General features: G+C 27.3%; 4 protein-coding genes across 4 annotated transcripts; all 4 read left to right on the top strand.

Moving 5' to 3' along the window:
- Positions 1–790: 790 nt before the first annotated feature.
- On the top strand, positions 791–2,668 carry LOC130954352 (isoliquiritigenin 2'-O-methyltransferase-like). Its single transcript, XM_057881092.1, has 4 exons — positions 791–1,274; positions 1,426–1,742; positions 1,987–2,051; positions 2,158–2,668. The coding sequence occupies exons 1-4, from the start codon at positions 859–861 to the stop codon at positions 2,458–2,460; spliced, it is 1,101 nt and encodes a 366-aa protein (XP_057737075.1). The 5' UTR covers positions 791–858; the 3' UTR covers positions 2,461–2,668.
- A 4,552-nt stretch (positions 2,669–7,220) lies between these two features.
- Positions 7,221–9,620, top strand: LOC130954181 (isoliquiritigenin 2'-O-methyltransferase-like). The gene is made up of 4 exons (XM_057880914.1): positions 7,221–7,678; positions 8,241–8,560; positions 9,098–9,162; positions 9,255–9,620. Exons 1-4 carry the CDS (start codon positions 7,251–7,253, stop codon positions 9,555–9,557), a joined length of 1,116 nt encoding a protein of 371 aa, XP_057736897.1. The 5' UTR covers positions 7,221–7,250; the 3' UTR covers positions 9,558–9,620.
- Positions 9,621–14,543: 4,923 nt separating this feature from the next.
- On the top strand, positions 14,544–17,116 carry LOC130954180 (isoliquiritigenin 2'-O-methyltransferase-like). The gene is made up of 4 exons (XM_057880913.1): positions 14,544–15,014; positions 15,548–15,864; positions 16,277–16,341; positions 16,440–17,116. Exons 1-4 carry the CDS (start codon positions 14,584–14,586, stop codon positions 16,740–16,742), a joined length of 1,116 nt encoding a protein of 371 aa, XP_057736896.1. The 5' UTR covers positions 14,544–14,583; the 3' UTR covers positions 16,743–17,116.
- A 3,672-nt stretch (positions 17,117–20,788) lies between these two features.
- On the top strand, positions 20,789–23,711 carry LOC130955791 (isoliquiritigenin 2'-O-methyltransferase-like). The gene is made up of 4 exons (XM_057882759.1): positions 20,789–21,257; positions 22,206–22,525; positions 22,772–22,836; positions 22,938–23,711. The coding sequence occupies exons 1-4, from the start codon at positions 20,848–20,850 to the stop codon at positions 23,238–23,240; spliced, it is 1,098 nt and encodes a 365-aa protein (XP_057738742.1). The 5' UTR covers positions 20,789–20,847; the 3' UTR covers positions 23,241–23,711.
- Positions 23,712–24,213: the final 502 nt, after the last annotated feature.

Below are 24,213 nucleotides of genomic sequence, written 5' to 3'. Positions count from 1 at the left end.
AAGAATAAAAAATCTATAAATATAATTACCAAAAATTCCTCTACAAACCCTTGTTCAATATTTCGCACATGACAACTACCACCACCTCTTCGACGACGACGAACACGAAGGCACATGCCAGACGCGTCGTGGCAAGGCGAGGGCGAGGAGGAAGAGCAGAAATGGCAAACGATAGCAAAGAGTAGCGGCGGTGACCCTTTCCCTTCCCTTCCCTTCCCTTCCCCAAACCAAACAACCCCCCGGTCGATGATACCCTTCCCCCTTAATCCATTTTGTTTTTTTTAATTAGGGGTATTTTCGAAATAAAAATTAAAAATTTGGTAAAAATAACAATTTCAAAATTAAGTTAAATTTTAGCGACAATTTTGTAAATAAAAAAAAAGTTAGAGACTAAAAAAATTTCAACCCCTACTTTAGAAACCAAAATCGTACCTAACTCATTTTTTAATAAAATTTGAAAAGTCAATAAACTAATAAAGAACAAGCTAAGTATTACAAACACTGTTGGAAACATTGTTTATTTAGATCATCAGATTAATTTTACTTTTAAAATTAATTCAAACCGCATTATAAACAAACATTCTTAAGAAACATTGTTTATTTAGTGTCATTAATATAGCCGCAGATTTATAATAATAATTACAATCATTAACCGGTTGCTTCCAAGAGCATGTATAGTCAAATCTTATGCAACAAAAATATCTCTTAGCTTTGTACATTTGCCACTGACTATTCTACTTGGTGAAGCATATATATATATATATATATATATATATAGATGATGAGTGACTGCATTCATACACACACTAAATTAGAGTGAGTTTAATTAAAGAGTAATAATTAAAGTAGGTAGCATATATGAATATGATGAGTTCAACCACCAAGGAGGATTACGATGATGCTTTCACCAAAGCTGCTTCCTTTGCATTTGCTCCGGTGTTTCCTGCAATCTTGAACGCTGCTGTTGATATGAACTTGTTTGAGATCATATCAAAGGCAGAGAGTTCGTTAGGCATGTCTGCTTCTGAGATTGCATCTAAGATTCCAAAGCAACACAGTGAGATGGGTAGCAGACTTGAACGCATGCTGCCATCTTTGGTGGCTCGTTCTCTTCTGACTTGCTCCATTCGCACCATTAATGAAGACGGTGACACTGAAAGAGTTTATGCAGTTTCTCCTGTTGGACAATACTATACAAGTAATCATCATGATGAACAAGAAGGCTCCTGGATTGCAATGTCAACTTTAAGCTACCAAGGTTACCGTCATCTTTGGTAATTAACCTTACTTAATTATCTTAACTTATTAACTTTATTCATTATTAATAAGTATTCCTTTCATCTCAAAAAACAAATAACACAATAGACTAGGAGGACATACAGAAAGTTATAAATTAATTAATGAGTGTTATTTTTGAAAAAACAGGACAGATACAAAGGATGCAATATTGGATGCTAACAATCACAATCATTTCCAAAAAGTGTACGGAAAGATGGCATTTGAATATATGGAGACACACACAGAGTTAGGTAACCTTTTCGGACAAGCAATGTCACAAGCTGGCTCTTTAGGATTGAAACAACTTCTTAATGCATATAAAGGATTTGAGGGAATATCAACCTTAGTTGATGTAGGAGGTGGATATGGACAAACCTTGAAACAAATTCTCTTGCAATATCCATCAATTAAAGCAATTAATTTTGATTTGCCCCATGTTGTTAAAAACGCTCCCCCTCATCCAGGTAATTAGTTATTACTATTTTAATTTATTTGATCTCATGTATTGAAAGAGGTGGAAATTCAAGTGAGGTGCAGTCGACTTCACCTAAAGTTGATACCTGAGAGTCGTTAGATGATTATTTAGTTAAATCAATCAAATCATCTAACGGCTCTCAGTTATCAATTTCACGTGAAATTAACTGCACCTGAATTTGCACCAAAATGGACATACTAAAAATATAAGTATTTTGCATAATCACTTATCAGGGATAGAGCATATCGGAGGAGACATGTTTAAAACTGTTCCAAAAGCTGATGCCATTTTAATCAAGGTTAGCATTTTATTGTAGCTACAAAAGAATAATTCAAATTTATTTATTATCTAAGTCATCGATATATTTTATATTAATAAAATCTAACAAAAACTCCTCATGTCAGCATGTGTGTCATAACTGGGAAGATGAAGAATGTGTCAAGTTTTTACGAAACTGCTATGAAGCTCTGCCACCACATGGGAAGGTCATAGTTTTGGATACTTTATTGCCAGAAATTCCGAAATCAACATCGTCTAAGGATACTCAGGCTGTGGATCTCGATTTTCTTATGTTTCTAGTTCATGGTGGAAAGGAAAGAACTGAGAAACAATTTGAGAAATTATGCAACACCTCAGGATTTTCACGGTTTCAGGTTGCTTGCAATGATTCCTCAAATGTCGTTGCAGTCATGGAGCTTTACAAATAAAAATGAGAGTAAAATGACAAATAAGTTCACGAAGATTTAGGCTTCGAATATATTAATTTAAAAAAAAATATCAATAAAGTCTTATATGATAATAGATGTTGACAAGTTATATTAAAATTAAATCCTTTTGTCATGATTATTGGGACTAATCTAAAAATAAAAGATTCTGTTAATAGTATTTAATGACAAAAAATATTAGCGGAAAATAATAATAAATACTAAATACAATAAATTTTAGCTATTTTTTGTGTCTCTCTAATATTATTATATTTATATAAAAGAAAGTTATGCATAAAGAAAAGTTTATTATTCAAGTTGTCCGTCCCACATTAAAATCCTTATCAACTTGCACTAATTTGCTTCTTAATTTGTTGCTTTTCCTTCCTCTTCAATTTTTTTTTAAATAAATTCTGCAAAACATTGAAACAAACTCATATATGCCTAAATTGCGTGTATGGAAAACTTTTAAACATGAATTGAATTTTCATAACATAGAGTGTACAACACATGATTAATGATGAAGATCGATAGATCAGATGCCTACTTTACTGTTGTTAGAATCCGAAATTAAGAAAAGACTACAATGTATATCTCCCTATCTCGTGACTTGAAATTATGTATAAATATATATATAATTTAAACATAAAAGATCGAGACCATTCATCCTAAAATACAAATTAAACATCTAAAAATAATTTTAAAAATAATTTAACATATATTTGGTGTGCGTTTTATTTTTATTTTCAATTTTTGTATTTGCTTTTATTAAAATTTTTGTTTTCTTTAAAAAAAAGAGACAATAATAAAAATAATGAAATAATCTTTTATATTATTTTTACCTTTTTATCTCCAAACAAAGCCCATGAGCTCAGTCTAAAATCTAGAAAGATGACTTTTCTGTTGTTAAATGTTATCATCCGAAATTGACGAAAGGCTACAATGAAAGCTCAATTATGTTTATATTCTACTCTTTTAATTAATTATTAGGACGCCGTCCAATCATTTAATTAATCTTTTGACAATGTTCAATAATTAATCAACATATACATGCATGTCAATTTCACCCAACAGTTACAGCACCAACAGAAAATGTGAATGAGTTATAGCTCAAATAATATAAAAAAAGTTTAAGGATCATCATTTTTATTAAAATATGGTTAACACTTAACCAGCAATAAAAGAAAAATAAATAATTTCACACTATTAAATAAAATTTTACACTATTAAAAATACTAATAATAATTAATTAATGACTATAAATTATAAAATTTACTAATCCCAACTCCTAACACTCCTTAATAGTATAATCTCTTCATTCTTATCTATAAATTTTAGAATTCAAATTTCACTCTTAGTTAAAAAAAAATCTAAGTGAATGTTTCAACGTTCAACTAAGGGATATATATTTATATAAAAAATAAATATATATTATTTAATGTATTTTTAATATATATTTATATTTTAATATATATTTTATATTTATAACTTATTTTAGTATATATCTAGCATAATTTATTTATATATAATATGATTTAGGTAAATTATTATAACTTCCTCCTCTAATTTTAAATAATTATTCATTTTTAGAATGTCATTTATCACAAACAATTATTTAGTTAAAAAATTTGGATAAAAATATTACCTTACTTCAATCATTTGTTTCATATAATTATCTCAAAAGGAAAAAAAACATATGGAACCAGAATTTTTTTTTAAAAAAAGAAAGCATTGTGATAATAGCAAAAAGTATATAGACACGAGAAGAAGACGGTGGTGACAAATGCGAAAAGAGGCAAATAGTGATGAGCGCGGATTGGATTGGATTGGATATCGAATATATTCGCAAAATCCAAAAATATTTTTTAAAGCTTATTTTTATTAAAATATATCAATAAAATTTATTTTTATTTTTTTAAATTTGTTTATTCTTAAAATAATATTAAACATATTTTTCTTAAATAATAAATTAAAATAACACAACATATATAATAATTATTAATTGAAATAAGACATAAAAAGAATATTTACTTTTTTATTTTTTTATTTTTGCGGATACGCGAATATGCGGACAGGAACGGACCGAGACTTAGGAGGAGGGGGGCACTTGCCCCACTAAGTTTAAGAAAAAGAAATAATAATTCTATATAAATTAATGTATTTATCCCAATATAATTATATTTTTGTACCACAAAAATTTATAAACTTTTATTTTGAAATTTATCTTAAAAATAATCTTTTTATTAAATTTAACGTGTAACAATATTTATTTTGTTAAATTTGATTTAATATCAAAATTAAAATTAATTAAATAAATTAGCTCAATCAAAAAATTAATAAACAATGATAATATAATTTTTTTAAATTTAATTAACTATTTAGTTATCAAACTAAATCTCAATTTTTTAAATATAAGTAAAATTATCAATATTGTTTTGAATTTAATTGAGATAAAAAAATAATATTTATCTATTGATTAATATTGTTTATTTTAAAATTATATAATATTTTTTAATTTGATCTCTTAAATCATCTTGCTTGTAATAACTATTTTGGATTAAAAATATTTTGTCATAAATATTATGACAAATAAACTTCTTAATTGAATGTAAGGTAGTTAATATTTAAAAATTATAATGAGTAGTAGAACAATGATTTAAAAATATAGAAGTTAATTTTGATATATTAAAATATGTATTTTTTTTACATAGTCATTTGATTATATTTATTCTTTTAGATAATTATTTATATGATGAACGTAAAAGGTATTTTTTAATCATAATACATAATTAAATAGATGCATAAATTCTTTAATTTAACAGCATATCAAAATTAAATTAAAAATATAAAAAATTAATTATTTAAAAAAAAGAAAAAAATAATTGTAAATTAAATTTTTGTTATTTGATATAAACATATTTTTCATACATCGGTTTATTTTTTTATAGTATTTAAACACAATTATAGTTTCAAATTATAAATGTTAGTGTATTAATAGGCGCTAACGTGCCAATTGATTCAATCTTTTATTATTAAAAGTATATAAAAATAAATAAAAAAATTAGTTAGAATGATAAATTATCTATAATTTAATTAAAATATTTTAAGTTCAAATTTTAGAAATAAACTTTTTTTTATAAATGATATATAATGAGTAATATTTTAAGAATGAAAATATTTACTAATACTTTTTAATTTTTATATCTCTATTATACTTTTAATATAATTAGCAATATTCAACAAAATTTATATTAAGATATATGTTTTTGCTCTCACTCTTAAAATTTTTTGGATCCGTCACTGTATGCGAATATACGGATATCTACATAAAATCCGTAATCCGATCCGATTAGTGTACGGATCCGATCTGATAGCCTTGCGAATCAGATCCATATCCACAATTTTTAAATCAAATTCGGATAAATATCGCGAATATGTAGATCAAATAAGACCCGTGATCACCCTTAAAGACAAATCAATTACATAAAGACGCGCGTCGAGGACAAACACAAGTGGAGGATAGAAATTCTTAAATATCTTATATTTTTTCTTCTTTTCCCTTTGACGTTAATAACACAGTGCATAAAAGAAAGTAAGAAAGATAAAATTAATACATTAATTTTATAGCTTAAAATAAATGCATAATTTTTTCCTAAAAAAATAGATTATGCTAGATAAATAGGTAATCAATAATTTGTTTGAATAACATGAACAACTTCAAATCAAATCAAAACATATTATACCTCTAAATTATTTATCTAAATTTCAATATTAGAATAACCATCCGTACACCTAGTAAAATGAACATTCGATATATTAATTATTCACATTATTTAATATTTTCATTGTCTACCTATACTTTTTCAATATATATATATATATATATATATATAGAACTTCTCATATATATATAGAACTTCTCATAAAACAACCTGGTGAATTGTTGCAATTAATATGCCACTATCTTAGACATAGACATCAACCAAATTTATTAATGTATATTTATAAAGGTTAGTTTCCAATCACTATCATCATTTTATTAATGTATATTTATATGTATTAATTCATATATTTTTCTATTAAATAATTAGTTATTAGAATTATCAATCTTGCAATAAACAAATAATCAAATGTGTTTGCAATATTACAATAAAACAATATTTATCAAATATATATATATATATATATATATATATATATATTTCTATATACACAATAATTAATTGGTAAATTATTTTTTGTATGCACATAATATCATTTATTTAATTTAGTTGGCTATACAAATTTAGTTTACGCATTTCAAAAAAAAAATTGTTACTTCAAACTCTTTAAAATGTTAAACTTGAGCTCCCATGCATGCTATATTGAAGGACTATATATTAGGTTTTTTTTTTAATAAAAAATTAAAGCTAGATAATGGTTTTATTTAATATTAATGGATTAAAGGATTTTTTAATAAAATTTTAGAAGTCAATAAACTGATAAAGAACAAGCTAAGTATATTACAAACACTCTTGGAAACATTGTTTATTTAGATCATCAGATTAATTTAACTTTTAAAATTAATTCAAACCGCATTATAAACACTCTTAAGAAACATTGTTTATTTAGTGTCATTAATATATCAGATTTATAATAATAATTAGGCAAATCTTATGCAGCAAAAATATCTCTTAGCTTTGTATATTTGCCACCCACTATTCTACTTATATATATAGAAAGAGTGATTAGTGATTACATACACTAAATTAGAGTTAGTTAAAGACTAATAATAATTAAAGTAGCATATATCAATGATGAGTTCCACCACCAATAATAATAATAATTCCAAGGACGATTACGATGATGCTTTCACCAAAGCTGCTTCATTCGCATTTGCTCAGGTGTTTCCTGCAATCTTGAACGCTGCTATTGACATGAACTTGTTTGAGATCATATCAAAGGCAGAGAGTTCATTAGGCATGTCAGCTTCTGAGATTGCATCTAAGCTTCCAAAGCAACACAGTGAGATGGGTAGCAGACTTGAACGCATGCTGCCATCATTGGTGGCTCGTTCTCTTCTAACTTGCTCCATTCGCACCGTTAATGAAGATGGTGACACTGAAAGAGTTTATGCAGTTTCTCCTGTTGGAAAATACTATACAAGTACTCATCATGATGAACAAGAAGGCTCCTGGATTGCAATGTCAACTTTAAGCTACCAAGGTTACCGTCATCTTTGGTAATTAACCTTACTTAATTACCTTAACTTATTAACTTTATTCATTATTAATAAGTTTTTCTTTCATCTCAAAAAAGCAAATAACACACGACTGCATTGCGTTTGTTAACAAAATAAGATAAGATACTAAAAATAAGACACAGAGAATATAAATATTAAATTTGTTATTTTTATATTTTTTTTTTGTGATAAACTAGAACAAATTTTTATCCTCATTTTTTCTCGTTCAAACAATTTGAGAAAAAAATATTATAATAAAAAAATAATTATAAAAAATCAACAAAAATAATAAAATAAAAAATAAAAAATAAGATGTATCTTTTATTAGTGTCTTTGTGTCTTTTTTGTCAGGATAAACACAAAATACACTAATACAGTATCTCTTGACACAATATTTCTATCTATATCTCATATCTTATCTATTAAACATAATTTTGTGTTTGTGTATCCTTGTCTCAATGTCTCGTCCTCATAAACAAACACACACTAAGATATGCAGAAAGTTATAAAAATTGAGAAGTAGAAACAGGAAAATGAATGATTGTTATTTTTGAAAAAACAGGACAGATACAAAGGATGCAATATTGGATGCTAACAATCACAATCATTTCCAAAAAGTGTACGGAAAGATGGCATTTGAATATATGGAGACACACACAGAGTTAGGTAACCTTTTCGGGCAAGCAATGTCACAAGCTGGCTCTTTAGGAATGAAACAACTTCTTAATGCATATAAAGGAGGCTTTGATGGAATATCAACGTTAGTTGATGTAGGAGGTGGATATGGACAAGTCCTCAAAAAAATTCTCTTGCAATATCCATCAATTAAAGCAATTAATTTTGATTTGCCTCATGTTGTTAAAAACGCACCCCCTCATCCAGGTAATTAGTTATTACTATTTTAATTTAGAATGAATATCCCATCCCTAACAATTATTTTGAAAGGACAACGAGGTCCTTAAAAAAAACACTCAATCCGGACCCTAATATTTTTTTTGGACTGATTAGCTCCTGTGTAAAAAAAAACAACATTGATTTTTTTTGGTACATGAGTCTCGTTGTCCTTTCGAAGCAATTGTCAGGGGTTGGGTTGGGTTTTTTTTTGTTAAGGGCCTCGTTGTTTTTCGAAGTAATTGTCAAGGGCTATTTTATGTTTTATTCTTTAATTTATTTTATCTCATGTATTGAAATATACAAAAGGAAAAGTTTAGGGGGTCAGCAGTTTTGTTGAATTTTGGCCAGCATGTAACCAGCAGAGAAATGTGAGTCACTGGATGAAATCTCACACCAATCTCACACCATTAAATCATCATTGATGGTTATTTGCTGGCTACCAATCACAAAAGTTGCTGGCCCCTAGCATTGCTCTATACAAAATACATACTAAAAATATAAGTATTTTGCATGATCACTGATCAGGGATAGAGCATATCGGAGGAGACATGTTTAAAACTGTTCCAAAAGCTGATGCCATTTTACTCAAGGTTAGCATTTTATAATAATTCAAATTTATTGATTATCTAAGTCAACAATATGTTTTATATTAATAAAATCTAACAAAAACTCCTCATTTCAGCATGTATGTCATAGCTGGGAAGATGAAGAATGTGTCAAGGTTTTAAGAAACTGCTATGAAGCGTTGCCACCACATGGGAAGGTCATAGTTATGGATGCTTTAATGCCAGAAATTCCGAAATCAACATCGTTTAAGGATACTCAGGCTGTGGATCTCGATTTTCTTATGTTTCTAGTTTCCGGTGGAAAGGAAAGAGACGAAAAACAATTTGAGAAATTATGCAAGACCTCAGGATTTTCCCGATTTCAGGTTGCTTGCAATGATTCCTCAAATGTCTTTGCAGTCATGGAGTTTTACAAATAAAAATGACAGTAAAATGACAAATAAGTTCACTAAGATTTACGCTTCGATTATATTAAATTTAAAAAAAAAATATATTAATAAAGTCTTTCTTGATAACAGATATTGACAAGTCATATTGAAATTAAATCCGTTTGTGAGGATTGTTGGGACTAATCTAAAAATTATGTGTCAATATCTATTATTATTATAAAAGACTCCATTAATACTTTTTTTTTCAAGAGTTAATAACAAAAGTATTTAATAACAAAAAATATTAGCCGAAAACAACAATAAATACTAAATACAATAAATTTTAGCTATTTTTTGGTGTTTCCCTAATATTATTATATTTATATAAAAAAAAGTTATGCATAAAGAAAAACTTATTATAAAAGTTGTCCGTCCCATATTAAAATCCTTATCAACTTGCACTAATTTGCTTCTTAATTTGTTGCTTTTCATTCTCCTTCAATTTTTTTTTAAATAAATTCTGCAAAACATTGAAACAAACTCATATATACCTAAATTGCGTGTATGGAAAACCTTTAAACATGAATTCAATTTTCATAACATAGAGTGTACCACACATGATTAATGATGAAGATCGATAGATGACTATTTTGCTGTTGTTAGCATCCGAAATTAAGAACTTCAAAATTATCATAAATTATTTTTTGACCAGAAACATTGTCTGACAAGACAGATTTTCATACTGTAGTAGAATTGAGAGATGAAGTAGCGTTTACAAGCTTATTACTATTTGGACCATCGTCGCTACCGCCTTGAGTGAGTCCACCTGGGAGACTCATAACCGTTTGATAAATTGCGGTCACGATGAGAGTAGCAACTACTATGACAGCGTTGCGTTGATGTTCTCTTATTTACATTCTACCGCGATCCATTAGTATGAAAACAAGTGACCAAATTGACTTAAATTTTAGTTTGTCGTCACAGTTGGAATCATCATCAACCGATACACCATATTTTGCTTTAACTTTCAATAATATTTCTGTAATCGTTGGCAAAGCATGAACTTCAGCTAAGTCTCATCACTATATATATCGCGAAGAATAATTTATCCTTAATTTTAAAGAGGATAAGATTGAATTCACCTTAAAAATAACTTTAAAAATAATTTAACATATATTTGGTGTGGGTTTTATTTTTATTTTCAATTTTTGTATTTGTTTTTATTAAAAAAAATTTTGTTTTAAAAAAGAAAAGAGATAATAATAAAAATAATAAAATAATTTTTTATATTATTTTTACCTCTTTATCTCCAAACAAAGTCCATGAGCTCAGTCTAAAATGATCTAGAAAGATAACTTTTCGGTTGTTAAATGTTATCATCCGAAATTGACGAAAGGCTACAATGAAAGCTCAATTATGTTTATATTCAACTCTTTTAATTAGTTATTAGGACGCCGTCCAATAATTTAATTAATCTTTGACAAAGTGTTCAATATATAATTAATCAACATATACATGCATGTCAATTTCACCCAACAATTACATAATCAACGGTAAATGTTTACCAATGAATTATAGCTTAAATAATATAAAAAAAGTTTAAAAAGTTAATATTTTTATTAAATATAGTCGATACTTAATTTGTAAAAGAGAAGTAAATAATTTTATATTATTAGATAAAATCTCATACTATTAAAAACACTAATAATAATTAATTGATGACTATAAATTACAAAATTTATTGACCCCGACTCCTAACACTTCTCAATAATATAATTTTTTCATTCTCACCTATAAATTTCAGAATTCGAACCTCATTCTTAATTAAAAAAAAAAAGAAAAAGCTAAGTGAATGTTTCAACCTTCAACTAAGGGATATATGTATTTATATAAAAAATAAATATATATTATTTAATTTATTTTTAATATATATTTATATTTTAATATATATTTTATATTTATAACTTATTTTAGTATATATCTAGTATAATTTATTTATATATAATATGATTTAGGTACATTATTACTACTTCTTCCTCTAATTTTAAATAATTATTCATTTTTAAACTGTCATTTATCACAAACAATTATTTAGTTAAAAGATTTATTGGATAAAAATATTACCTTACTTCAATCGATTGTTTCATATAATTATCTCAAAAGAAAAAAAAATATGAAACCAGAATTTTTTTTTTCAAAAAAAAAGAAAGCATTGTGATAATAGCAAAAAGGTGAGTTCTATGATGTAGAAAGAAAAAAATTTCTACACCTATAGATATGTGTTGGTTCATTGGAAAGTTTGACAAGTGTTTAAAGAAAAAGACAAAGTCTATACTCTTTGTAGGAATGATATAAAAAAATTTTCTTTTTTGATATAGAATTTAAGTGAGTAATTATTTTCATTATGACTAATTATGTTGACATAATAATAGACCTCATCATAAATTGGATTTCTGTTTTATTATTGTTTGAAAAATAACGACTCAGTTTAAGCTATTAACCATTTAATCTAAATTTATTTTTTATTTACAAAATATATAGTAAATTATTTTATATGGCAATATTGTTTAAAAATAAAGGGTTGTATGATATCTAATAAAAAAAATATTTGTGTCATAAATTTTATATTATTAAATTGTCTTAAAAGTATGTTTACCGTCACAAAATTTAAAAATTGTAAATAACAATATAATAAATAATATTTTTTATTGTTAACTTTTAATTTAATTAAACGTATTTAGTGAATTTAGATGCTAGCAAAAATTAGTGTAATTTATTTTATTTTAATAATAAAAAGATCATTAAGTATGTATTGCTCATAATATAAAAAAAAATCATTACAAATGGATATTATTAGTATGACTAATTATGTAATACGTGAGTCATATTTCTGGAATACATTACAATTGTATTTTGGCTTACAATATAACACAATGAATATATTTTTTATTTGGAACTTATTTATTCCATTGATTTTTATAGTTTTACGAAATTTTTAATTAAGTTTTTATGTTTTTTTTTAATTGAGTCTTTGCTCTAAAATTTTTTTAATTGAGTTTCTATACTTTATTTTTTTTTATTGGATTCTTATACCAAATTTTTTTTAGTTGGGTCCCTATACAATTAAATCAATTACGGTAAAAAAGAACCTAATTAAAAAAATTAATACAGAGACCAAATTAAAAAAAATATAAAGACCTAATTGAAAATTTTACAAAATTATAGAAACCAACAAAATAATTAAACTTTTATTTGGATTTAACAAAATTTACTATAATAGTAATAACAATAATAAATATGGATTAAAAATAAAAATAATAAGTTAGTTTATTAAAAGATTAAAATGATTCAAAGTTCAAACAAAATAAAATATATAACCTGAAGCCTTTTATTGTAGTTGTTAAAGATCGATAAAAAAATAATTTTGTGGTGAGATTTATCATCTTACTAAATTTAATTTTAATTAGTATAATTAGTCAATCAAAATTTTGACCTAACCACTTGCAGAAAAAACAAGGTCCTTGTACTTCTCCTACAAAGAGTGCAGATTTTGTCACTTTTTAAACACTTGTCAAGCTCTCCAATAAATCAACACATATCTATAGGTATAGAATTTCTTTTTACACCATAGAATTCACCTAGCAAAAAATATAAAGACACGAGAGGAAGACGGTGGTAACAAATGCGAAGAGAGGCAAATCAATTACATAAAGACGATGCGTCGAGGATAGAAATTCTTAAATATTTTATATTTTTTCTTCTTTTCACTTTGATGTTAATAACCCAGTGCATAAAAGAAAGTAAGAAAGATAAAATTAATATAACATTAATTTTATAGCTTAAAATAAATGCATAATTTTTTCCTCAAAATATATATATATATATATAGAACTTCTCATAAAACAACCGGTAAATTGTTGCAATTAATATGCCACTGTCTTAGACATAGACATCAACCAACCTCCAACCATATATAACCCAAAACCAAATTTGTAAAGGTTATTAGTTTCCAATCACTATCATCATTTTATTAATGTATATTTATGTATATTTATATGTATTAATTCATACAATTTTCTATTAAAGAATTAGTTATTAGAATTATCAATCTTGCAATAAACAAATAATCAAATGTGTTTACAATATTACAATAAAACAATATTTATGTCATATATATATATATATATATATTATAATTAATTGGTAAATAATTTTTTGTATGCACATAATATCATTTATTTAATTTAGTTGGCTATACAAATTTAGTTTACACATATTTCAAAAAAAGTTTAATTATTCTGTTGATTTTTATAATTTCGAAAAAATTTTAATTAAATTTCTATATTTTTTTAATTGAGTTCTGGTACTAATTTTTTTTTAATTGAGTCCCTATACCTTTTTTTATTTTTATTTGAATCCCTACATCATTTTTTTTAATTGGGTCCCTATACAATTAAGTCAATTACCACTAAAAGGGACTTAATTGAAAAAAAAAATTGGTGCAGAACCCAATTAAAAGAAAAAAAATATAGGGAACTAATTGAAAATTTTACAAAACTATAGAGACCAATAGAGTAATTAAACCAAAAAAATTTTGTTACTTCAAACTCTTTAAAACGTTAAACTTGAGCTACCATGCATGCTATATTGAAGGACTATATATTAGGTTTTTTTTAAAAATGAAAAAGCTAGATAATGATTTTATTTGATATTAATGGATTAAAGGACTTTTTTTATAAAATTTTAAAAGTCAATAAACTAATAAAGAACAAGCTAAGTATTACAAACACTCTTGGAAACATTGTTTATTTAGATCATCAGATTAATTTAACTTTTAAAATTAATTCAAACCGCATTATAAACACTCTTAATTAAGAAACATTATTGTTTATTTAGTGTCATTAATATATCAGATTTATAATAATAATTAGTCAAATCTTATGCAAAAAAATATCTCTTAGCTTTGTATATTTGCCACTGACTATTCTACTTATATATATAGAGAGAGTGATGAGTGATTACATACACTAAATTAGAGTTAGTTAAAGACTAATCCTTAAAGTAGCATATATCAATTATGAGTTCCACCACCAATAATAATAATAATAATAATTCCAAGGAGGAGTACGATGATGCTTTCACCAAAGCTGCTTCCTTCGCATTTGCTCAAGTGTTTCCTGCAATCTTGAACGCTGCTATTGATATGAACTTGTTTGATATCATATCAAAGGCAGAGAGTTCGTTAGGCATGTCAGCTTCTGAGATTGCATCTAAGATTCCAAACCAACACAGCGAAATGGGTAGCAGACTTGAACGCATGCTGCCATCATTGGTGGCTCGTTCTCTTCTGACTTGCTCCATTCGCACCATTAATGAAGACGGTGACACTGAAAGAATTTATGCAGTTTCTCCTGTTGGAAAATACTATACAAGTACTCATCATGATGAACAAGGAGGCTCCTGGATTGTAATGTCAACTATAACCTACCAAGGTTGCCGTCATATTTGGTAATTAACCTTACTTAATTACCTTAACTTACTAACTTTATTCATTATTAATAAGTATTTCTTTTATCTCAAAAAACAAATAACACAAGGTTACGTTTATTTTTAAGAGCAGAATAAAACAAGACACTGAGAATAAGATACAAATGATAGGAACATAAAATTTTGTGTTTGTATTTTTTTAATGATAAATTAGAATAAATTATGAAAATCTAATTTATTTTTATTTAAAAAATTTGAGAAGAAAAATATAATAATAAAAAATATAATTATAAAAAATTAATAAAAATAATAAAAGAAAAAATAAAAAATAAATTGTATCTCTTATTAGTATATCTGTGTCATTTTTGTCAGAACACCTCTGAACACAATATCTTTATTCATATCTCATGTGTCATCTATTAAATATGATATTGTGTCTCTGTCTTAAAGTTCCGTCTCTAAAAACAAATGAACACGAGAAGGACATGCAGAAAGTTATAAAAATTGAGAAGGAGAAACAGAAAAATTAATGATTGTTATTTTTGAAAAAACAGGACAGATACAAAGGATGCAATATTGGATGCTAACAATCACAATCATTTCCAAAAAGTGTACGGAAAGATGGCATTTGAATATATGGAGACAGACACAGAGTTAGGTAACCTTTTCGGACAAGCAATGTCACAAGCTGGGTCTTTAGGAATGAAACAAGTTCTTAATGCATATAAAGGCTTTGAGGGAGTATCAACGTTAGTTGACGTAGGAGGTGGATATGGACAAACCTTGAAACAAATTATCTTTCAATATCCATCAATTAAAGCAATTAATTTTGATTTGCCTCATGTTGTTAAAAACGCACCCCCTCATCCAGGTAATTAGTTATTACTATTTTAATTTATTTGATCTCATGTATTGAAAGAGGTGGAAATTCAAGTGCAGGTGCAGTCGACTTCATGTAAAGTTGATATCTGAGGGCTATTAGATGATTCGACTGATTTAATTAAATTTTCATTTAACAGCTCTACTCAAGTATCAACTTCACTGTGAAATTGACTGTACCTGAGTTTTCACCAATGAAAGATACAAAATATATGGTGAAAACTCAGGTGCAGTCGACTTCACGTAAAGTTGATAGCTGAGAGTCATTAGATGAAAATTTAGTTAAATCAGTCAAATCATCTAACGGCTCTCAGTTATCAATTTTACGTAAAATTGACTGCACGTGAGTTTGTACCAAAATGGACATACTAAAAATATAAGTATTTTGCTTGATCACTGATTAGGGATAGAGCATATCGGAGGAGACATGTTTAAAACTGTTCCAAAAGCTGATGCCATTTTACTCAAGGTTAAAATTTTATAATTATTCAAATTTATTTATTATCTAAGTGATCAATATATTTTATATTAATAAAATCTAACAAGTTGACATCATTATTATTTCAGCATGTATGTCATAATTGGGGAGATGAAGAATGTGTCAAGTTTTTAAGAAACTGCTATGAAGCTTTGCCACCACATGGGAAGGTCATAGTTTTGGATGCTTTATTGCCAGAAATTCCGAAATCAACATCGTTTAAGGATACTCAGGCTGTGGATCTCGATTTTCTTATGTTTCTAGTTCACGGTGGAAAGGAAAGAACTGAAAAACAATTTGAGAAATTATGCAAGGCCTCAGGATTTTCCCGATTTCAGGTTGCTTGCAATGATTCCTCAAATGTCGTTGCAGTCATGGAGTTTTACAAATAAAAATGAGAGTAAAATGATAAATAAGTTCACGAAGATTTACGCTTCGAACATATTAATTTTTGAAAAAACAAATATTAATAAAGTCTTCTGTGATAGCAGATATTGACACGTCATATTAAAATTAAATCCTTTTATTATGATTGTTGGGATTAATCTAAAAATAATGTGTCAATATCTATTATTATAAAAGATTCTATTAATACTTTTTTTTTCAAAAGTTAATTTATCTAAAACATAACAAAGTATTTAATAACAAAAAATATTAGTCAAAAACAACAATAAATATTAAATACGATAAATTTTAGTTATTTTTTTGTGTTTTTCTAATATTATTATATTTATATAAAAGAAAGTTATGCATAAAGAAAAGCTTATTATTCAGGTTGTCCGTCCCACATTAAAATCCTTATCTACTTGCACTAATTTGTTTCTTAATTTGTTGCTTTTCCTTCCTCTTCAACTTTTTTTTAAAATAAATTCTGCAAAACATTGAAACAAACTCATATACATACAAACAATAATACTGCAAGCCTCATATATACAAACAATAATACTGCCAATATATATCACAGTCACACCTATTATTACGTATCTCATCTACATACAAACAATAATACTGCAAGCCTCTACTTACCATTTTATTTGTTTATTTATTTATTATTTTTTTGTTACAGCCAGACCAAGACTAATATATATATATATATATATATATATATATATATATATATATATAGGTAGACAATAAAAAAATTAAACAGTGTGAACAATAGAGTAAAAAATATTTAATTCAATCGGTATGCAGATGGTTATGTTGGTTCTTAATTGGATAGTTATTTTTTTTATTCGATTTATTCATGCACAATTAACAATGACTGAATGTATATATGTTCAATTTATTAGGTGTGCGAATGATTATCCTAATATTAGAGTTTAAAAAATAATTTAAGAGTGAAATATTTTTTTTTATTTTATTGAGCCAATTTTAAAACTCATTATTCATATAGTTCATAAAGATTATTGTCACTTGTTGTTGTTGGGAGAAATATTGTTTATTACCCACTATCAACTTTATGTATATATAGATAAGATAATCTCAAGTTCCCAATTTAACTGTGTTGATCAAAGATAGATGTTCCATAATTTTCACACACTCCATTTCACCACATAGTAAAATGGATTCAAATATTTTTCATAATTACGAAAATTAAAAATACTTACAATATTTAAGAAAATTTTATAGTATATCCTTTTGGAATATTCTTCAAAAAATGAAACCTTCAAAAATAATTTAACATATATTCGGTGTGTGTTTTATTTTTATTTTCAATTTTTATATTTATTTTTATTAAAAGTTTTGTTGTTTTATAAAAGAAAAGAGACAATAATAAAAATAATAAAATCATATTTTATATTTTTTTTTCTTTCTCGTTGACAGGATCTGAAAAATAAAAATAAACAAGAAAAACAGAAACAATCAAAGTCCATGCACGAGCTCAGTCTAGAATAATCTAGAAAGATGACTTTTCTGCTGTTAAATGTTATCCTCCGCAATTGACGAAAGGCTACAATGAAAGCTCAGTTACGTTTATATTCAACTTTTTAATGAATTATTAGGATGCCGTTCAATTTAATCTTTGACAAAGTGCTCAATAATTCATCGAATAAGAGTACCAACAAGCTAAGTGAATGTTTCAACTTTCAAACGGTATATTTATACGGATCCGCTAGGAAGACAATGAACTATTTGTACAATATGTATAATGGGCTATTGAGTTATAAAATGAACATATCCCATAATATTTAGAATAATCATCCGAGTACTAGGATAATAAACATCTTTCCAAAAACTTAAACTGATTTTGGAGTTCACCAAGAATCGAACTCTTTATCTTTCGAATCTAGCTCTCTAATACCATGTCATGATACTACTCATCTCAAAAGCTTCAACTGACAGAAAAAAGTAATACTAATTTGATGAGTTTGGAAAACTCCAAATTAATTTTTGTGATGAACAAACATTATTAAAATACTTAATTGCAAAATTATTAATTCAATCTTGATTAATTTTATGTTAATTAATAATTTTGTGATGCAGGTTTTTATATGGGCCGAAAATAAAATAAAATGTTGCAGCCCAAGTGTGAATTTGCTTTCCAATTCAGCATTGATTCAAAAATATTCAATGATATATGGCTGAATTATTGTGATGATTAACTGAGCAAGATTAATATTGTTGCTACAAGCCCAAAGAAAGCTTCCTATGTTTGATCCAAATCCATCAGGAAAGCAGTTGTTTCTAGTTGGGCCAAGAATAATCCTTGTTGCAAACAAGCCCAAAATTATTGAATGCTTCCATGCATTACCCGAATCCATGAAGCTTCCAACGGATTCCAACTCACTTTTGAAGGATTTGAAATTTAATTAAACTAGCATGGGGAACATGAGAGAGAAGGTGTGATTGACATGATGGTGATCATAATGATACACGCCACTCTAAGCTAGGGAAGTGGGACTTTAATTTCATTTTGTTATTACCCATTAGTTTGAGTTCAAACTTCTCTCTCCTCTCTCTTACCTTTGCTTCTTCTCTTCGGTTATTACACAGGAAGCCATGGAAGCTACTTGGAGCTACCAAAAGGAAAGAAACGCAAGGCTAAAGACCATCGAGTTGATGGCACGAAAAAGAAAAAGAAAAGTATGCTGTGACTGAGATTATCACCTAATCTGGTAAGATTTGGTGAGGTAATCTCGGATCCTTCATACACAAAAAGAAGGATGAAGATTCGGCCAGTAGGAAAGATCCTTGGAGGCATGGCTTGTCTTTGATTCTGCTCAACCACCACAGGGAGTAGCTAGAGTGGCGAAGTGATGGTTGAAGGCAGAGATTGAAGCAGATGAAGTCATCATCATCATGAAGCATCAAGGGCCAGAAATCCATCTTGGAGAGGAAGCCAAGGATGGAGCGCTCGAATTGATGAAGAGTGATGACCAAGGAAGGACTAGAGGTATTTGCATGTTGGTTTCTGCATGAGTTACCTTTTCTCTCTGGGTGGCTGAACCGGTTTTTGTTGAAGGAAAAGAAGCTGAGCTCGGGTTTGTGTTTCAACTGTGAAGGCTTCACTTCTCTATAAAAGAGGTGAACAGTCATGGTTTGATTCAAGGAGTAAGATTTGAGAGTGCAAGGCACAGAGTTCTCAGAGCTACCTAAGCTAGCAGTTCTCTTCTCCTTCAATGTTTTCTGTTTAGTAATTTTCTGTTTAATTTTGTCATGTCTTGAGTCTCATGGAAAAAGGCAAACAGTGAGGTTTGTATGAAAAAAGCCATAGAGCGAAAAAAGGCAGAGAGTGCAAAATTAAAAGAAAAAGCCATAGATGTCTTAGAGTTCTTTTGTACATCTGTGTTGTGTTTCATGATTCTGTGGGAATCCCCTTGTAAGTTGGGTTAGCACTTTACAAGTTGTAATCTGGATGATTATAGTGAAATTCCATCATTGTTGTGATGGAGACTGGATGTAGGCTGCACTGCACTTAACAGCTGAACCAGGATATATCTGGGTGTAATTTTCTCTCTCTCCTACTTCACTTCTGTTTTTACTGTTCTAATGCAAAGTCAAAATGTCTCATGCCAAGTGACGAGACAAAATGAAAATGTCTCATGACTAGGGACGAGATAAAACAGAAAAGTCTCCTCTAAAGTCCAGCAAGTGTTAGCAAGCGAAAAGGGGGCTAAGATTCAACCCCCCTTCTCTTAGCCACTGAAACCATCATAATTATTATATCTCTAATATTCCATAAAACTCCATTACAAATATTTTATTGGCTCTTTATACTTTCCCTATTTATATATATATGATAAATGATTTAGGTAGATTATTATTACTCCCTCCTCTAATTTGAAACATTCATTTATTATTTTAAAATTGTCATTCATCACAAACAAATATTTAATTGAAAGAGCATGTAGTCAAATTTTATGGAATAAAAAATCTCTTAGCGTGTATATATATATAGAGAGAGTGATGAGTGACTACTGACTAATACTAATACATACACTAAATTAGAGTTAGTTAATTAAAGAGTAATAATAATTAAAGTAGATAGCATATATGAATATGATGAGTTCAATAACCACCAAGGAGGATTATGATGATGCTTTCACCAAAGCTGCTTCCTTTGCATTTGCTCAGGTGTTTCCTGCAATCTTGAACGCTGCTATTGATATGAACTTGTTTGATATCATATCAAAGGCAGAGAGTTCGTTAGGCATGTCAGCTTCTGAGATTGCATCTAAGATTCCAAAGCAACACAGTGAGATGGGTAGCAGACTTGAACGCATGCTGCCATCATTGGTGGCTCATTCTCTTCTGACTTGCTCCATTCGCACCATTAATGAAGACGGTGACACTGAAAGGGTTTATGCAGTTTCTCCTGTTGGAAAATACTATACTAGTCATGAACAACGAGGCTCCTTGGCTGCAATGTCAACTTTAGTCTATCGAGGATACCGTCATCTTTGGTAATCTTACATATTACTACATAAAATGTTATCCATACACTAAAATGAGTATTATAACTATAAGTTTGGTTTAATTTATTTTTAATATGTATTTATATTCTAACGTATATTTTATACTGATAGTTGACTTTAGTATTTAATTTTGGTATACATATAATATAGTCGCTATTACTTAATCAATTCTGCTATGTTACCAATAGCATTTCCGTCAACTTCTGCTATAACTCTTGTTTATGATTATGTTTAATGTAAGTGTCTTTGTGAATGTGTCTAATAAAAATATTTTTTTTTATGGTTGTGTCTAATGAAAGTGTCTTTATATATGTATTTTCTGAATGTGTCTTCTTATACATGTGTTTAAAATATAATAATTAATTATTATTGACAATAAATTGGTAGATAGTATATTGATACCCTATACTTTTTCTTATTTAATAAGCAATATTAAAGGGTCATCAAAATTTATTGGCTTTGACCTTCAGTTAATAATAAATGTTTATAAATATAGGATAAAATATCTTGTTGGATTACTAGACTAAAAAAAATTGAATTAATGACAAAATAATAACTAAAAATAATAAATTTTATAACCCCTAAAGGACTATCTAAGGTGTAGCCAACTTAAAACCAACTAGTTGAAAAATAATTTATTTTTAATTTTAAAATTTAAAAAAATAATATAATAGAGAGTTGTTTTTTTTATAATGGACTTATTTTTTAACTAATTAACTACCTTAATTGATTCTTAGTGAGATCGATTCTTTATTTATGTCTTGTCCTTTACATTATTGACCACATTTTAATTTCAATTTACTTGTCAGAAACCAAATAACACAATATATATAGACTAGGAGTATCATATGAAGAAAAGTTATAAAAATTGAAAAGAAAGAAAATATGTATATTACTATATTTTAATGATTCTTATTTTAAAAAAAAAAAAAACAGGACAGATACAAAGGATGCAATATTGGATGCTAACAATGACAATCATTTCGAAAAAGTGTATGGAAAGTTGCCATTTGAATATATGGAGACAGATAAAGAGTTAGGTAATCTTTACGAGCAAGCAATGTCACAAGCTGGCTCTTTAGGAATGAAATCAACCCTTAATGCATATAAAGGCTTTGAGGGAGTATCAACGTTAGTTGATGTTGGAGGTGGATACGGACAAGTCCTCAAACAAATTCTCTTCCACTATCCATCAATTCAAAAAGCAATTAATTTTGATTTGCCTCGTGTTGTCACAAATGCACCCCCTCATCCAGGTAATTCTTTAGATGGAAATTTATCGACTTCATGTGAAGTTAATAATTGAGAGTTGTTAGATGAAAATTCAATTAAATTAGTTAAATTATTTAACCGTTCTTAACTATTAACTTTATGTGAAGTTGACTGCACCTGGATTTTTATCAATTCTTTAACACTAATTTTATCTCATGTATGCCAAATACAAAATGAAAAAATATTATTGATTTAGATAGCATGCACTATTTTGCATGATCATTGATCAGGGATAGAGCATATTGGAGGAGACATGTTTAAAAATGTTCCAAAAGGTGATGCCATTTTACTCAAGGTTAGCATTTTATAATAATTCAAATTTATTTATTATCTAAGTCATCAATAATATATTTTATATTAATAAAATCTAATAAGTTGACATCAATATTATTTCAGCATGTATGTCATAATTTTGGAGATGAAGAATGTGTCAAGGTTTTAAGAAACTGCTATGAAGCTTTGCCACCACATGGGAAGGTCATAGTTTTGGATACTTTATTGCCAGAAATTCCGAAATCAACATCGTCTAAGGATACTCAAGCTGTGGATCTGGATTTTCTTATCTTTCTATTTCATGGTGGAAAGGAAAGAACTGAAAAACAATTTGAGAAATTATGCAAGGCCTCAGGATTTTCACGGTTTCAGGTTGCTTGCAATGATTCCTCAATTATCGTTGCAGTCATGGAGTTTTACAAATAAAAATTAGAATAAAATGACAAATAAATTTTTAAAAATTTATATTTTAAATATATGTATTAATTCTGAAAAATATATATGTATAATTAGTAGTGTGAATGAATAATGATGATGGCGTCAAATTAAAGTTTCATATATGTCTAGTTTTACTATTCAGGTTGTCCCACATTAAAATCCTTATCCACTTGCATTAATTTGCTTCTTAATTTCTTGCTTTTCATTCCTCTTCAATTTTTTTTTAATAAATTCTTCTGCAAAACATTGAAACAAACTCTGTGGCTACTAAATTGCATGGAATTCAATCTTTATTTTTTTGTAACATATATAGAGTTTACCCACCACACATGATTAATGATGAAGATCGATAGATGAGTTTTCTGTTGTTAGCATCCGAAATTAAGAAAAGTCTACAATGTGTATCTCACTATCTCGTGACCTGCAATGATGTATAAGCAAGAAAGCTCATTTAATTTATATTATTCACCCTCTTTATATATACATATTTATTAGGATGCCGTCCAATTTAATTAATCTTTGATGACATGATTATTCATAAGCACTTTCTCAATTCAAAAATATTATTTGTGTATTAAAATTAATTATTAAAATTAGTTATTATATATTTATATATAAATATATGTATAATTTAATTTATTTTTAATATATATTTTATTTTAATATGTATTCTATACTAATAACTGATTTTAATATTAGTTTTACACTAAATTATCCTCAATTATATTTCTCAAAGTGCTCAATAATCAAGCACATAAATAATAAAAATATTATTTGTACATTAAAATTAATCACTAAAATTAGTTACTAATGTATTTGTGTATAAATATATATGTAATTTAATTTATTTTTAGTATGTATTTATATTTTAATATATATTTTATATTGATAACTGATTTTGATAACTAATTTTAGTGTGCATGTAGCATTACCCCGTAAATAATATGGGCAACCACGAATA

The sequence above is a fragment of the Arachis stenosperma genome, chromosome 10 (assembly GCF_014773155.1).
Source record: "Arachis stenosperma cultivar V10309 chromosome 10, arast.V10309.gnm1.PFL2, whole genome shotgun sequence".
Classification (NCBI taxonomy): Eukaryota; Viridiplantae; Streptophyta; class Magnoliopsida; order Fabales; family Fabaceae; genus Arachis; species Arachis stenosperma.
Note: the sequence above shows the minus strand (reverse complement) of the source record. Positions and strands in the feature narration are given on the sequence as shown.

What these genes read in the sequence shown, in the direction of transcription:
- LOC130954352 (XM_057881092.1), top strand. Translation starts at nt 859, where the DNA reads ATGAATATGATGAGTTCAACCACCAAGGAGGATTACGATGATGCTTTC. An exon ending in CAAGGTTACCGTCATCTTTG is followed by an intron (nt 1,275 to 1,425) that starts GTAATTAACCTT and finishes TTGAAAAAACAG; the next exon opens with GACAGATACAAAGGATGCAA. An exon ending in CTGATGCCATTTTAATCAAG is followed by an intron (nt 2,052 to 2,157) that starts GTTAGCATTTTA and finishes TCCTCATGTCAG; the next exon opens with CATGTGTGTCATAACTGGGA.
- LOC130954181 (XM_057880914.1), top strand. Translation starts at nt 7,251, where the DNA reads ATGATGAGTTCCACCACCAATAATAATAATAATTCCAAGGACGATTAC. An exon ending in CAAGGTTACCGTCATCTTTG is followed by an intron (nt 7,679 to 8,240) that starts GTAATTAACCTT and finishes TTGAAAAAACAG; the next exon opens with GACAGATACAAAGGATGCAA. An exon ending in AAACGCACCCCCTCATCCAG is followed by an intron (nt 8,561 to 9,097) that starts GTAATTAGTTAT and finishes ATCACTGATCAG; the next exon opens with GGATAGAGCATATCGGAGGA.
- LOC130954180 (XM_057880913.1), top strand. Translation starts at nt 14,584, where the DNA reads ATGAGTTCCACCACCAATAATAATAATAATAATAATTCCAAGGAGGAG. An exon ending in CAAGGTTGCCGTCATATTTG is followed by an intron (nt 15,015 to 15,547) that starts GTAATTAACCTT and finishes TTGAAAAAACAG; the next exon opens with GACAGATACAAAGGATGCAA. An exon ending in CTGATGCCATTTTACTCAAG is followed by an intron (nt 16,342 to 16,439) that starts GTTAAAATTTTA and finishes TTATTATTTCAG; the next exon opens with CATGTATGTCATAATTGGGG.
- LOC130955791 (XM_057882759.1), top strand. Translation starts at nt 20,848, where the DNA reads ATGAATATGATGAGTTCAATAACCACCAAGGAGGATTATGATGATGCT. An exon ending in CGAGGATACCGTCATCTTTG is followed by an intron (nt 21,258 to 22,205) that starts GTAATCTTACAT and finishes AAAAAAAAACAG; the next exon opens with GACAGATACAAAGGATGCAA. An exon ending in AAATGCACCCCCTCATCCAG is followed by an intron (nt 22,526 to 22,771) that starts GTAATTCTTTAG and finishes ATCATTGATCAG; the next exon opens with GGATAGAGCATATTGGAGGA.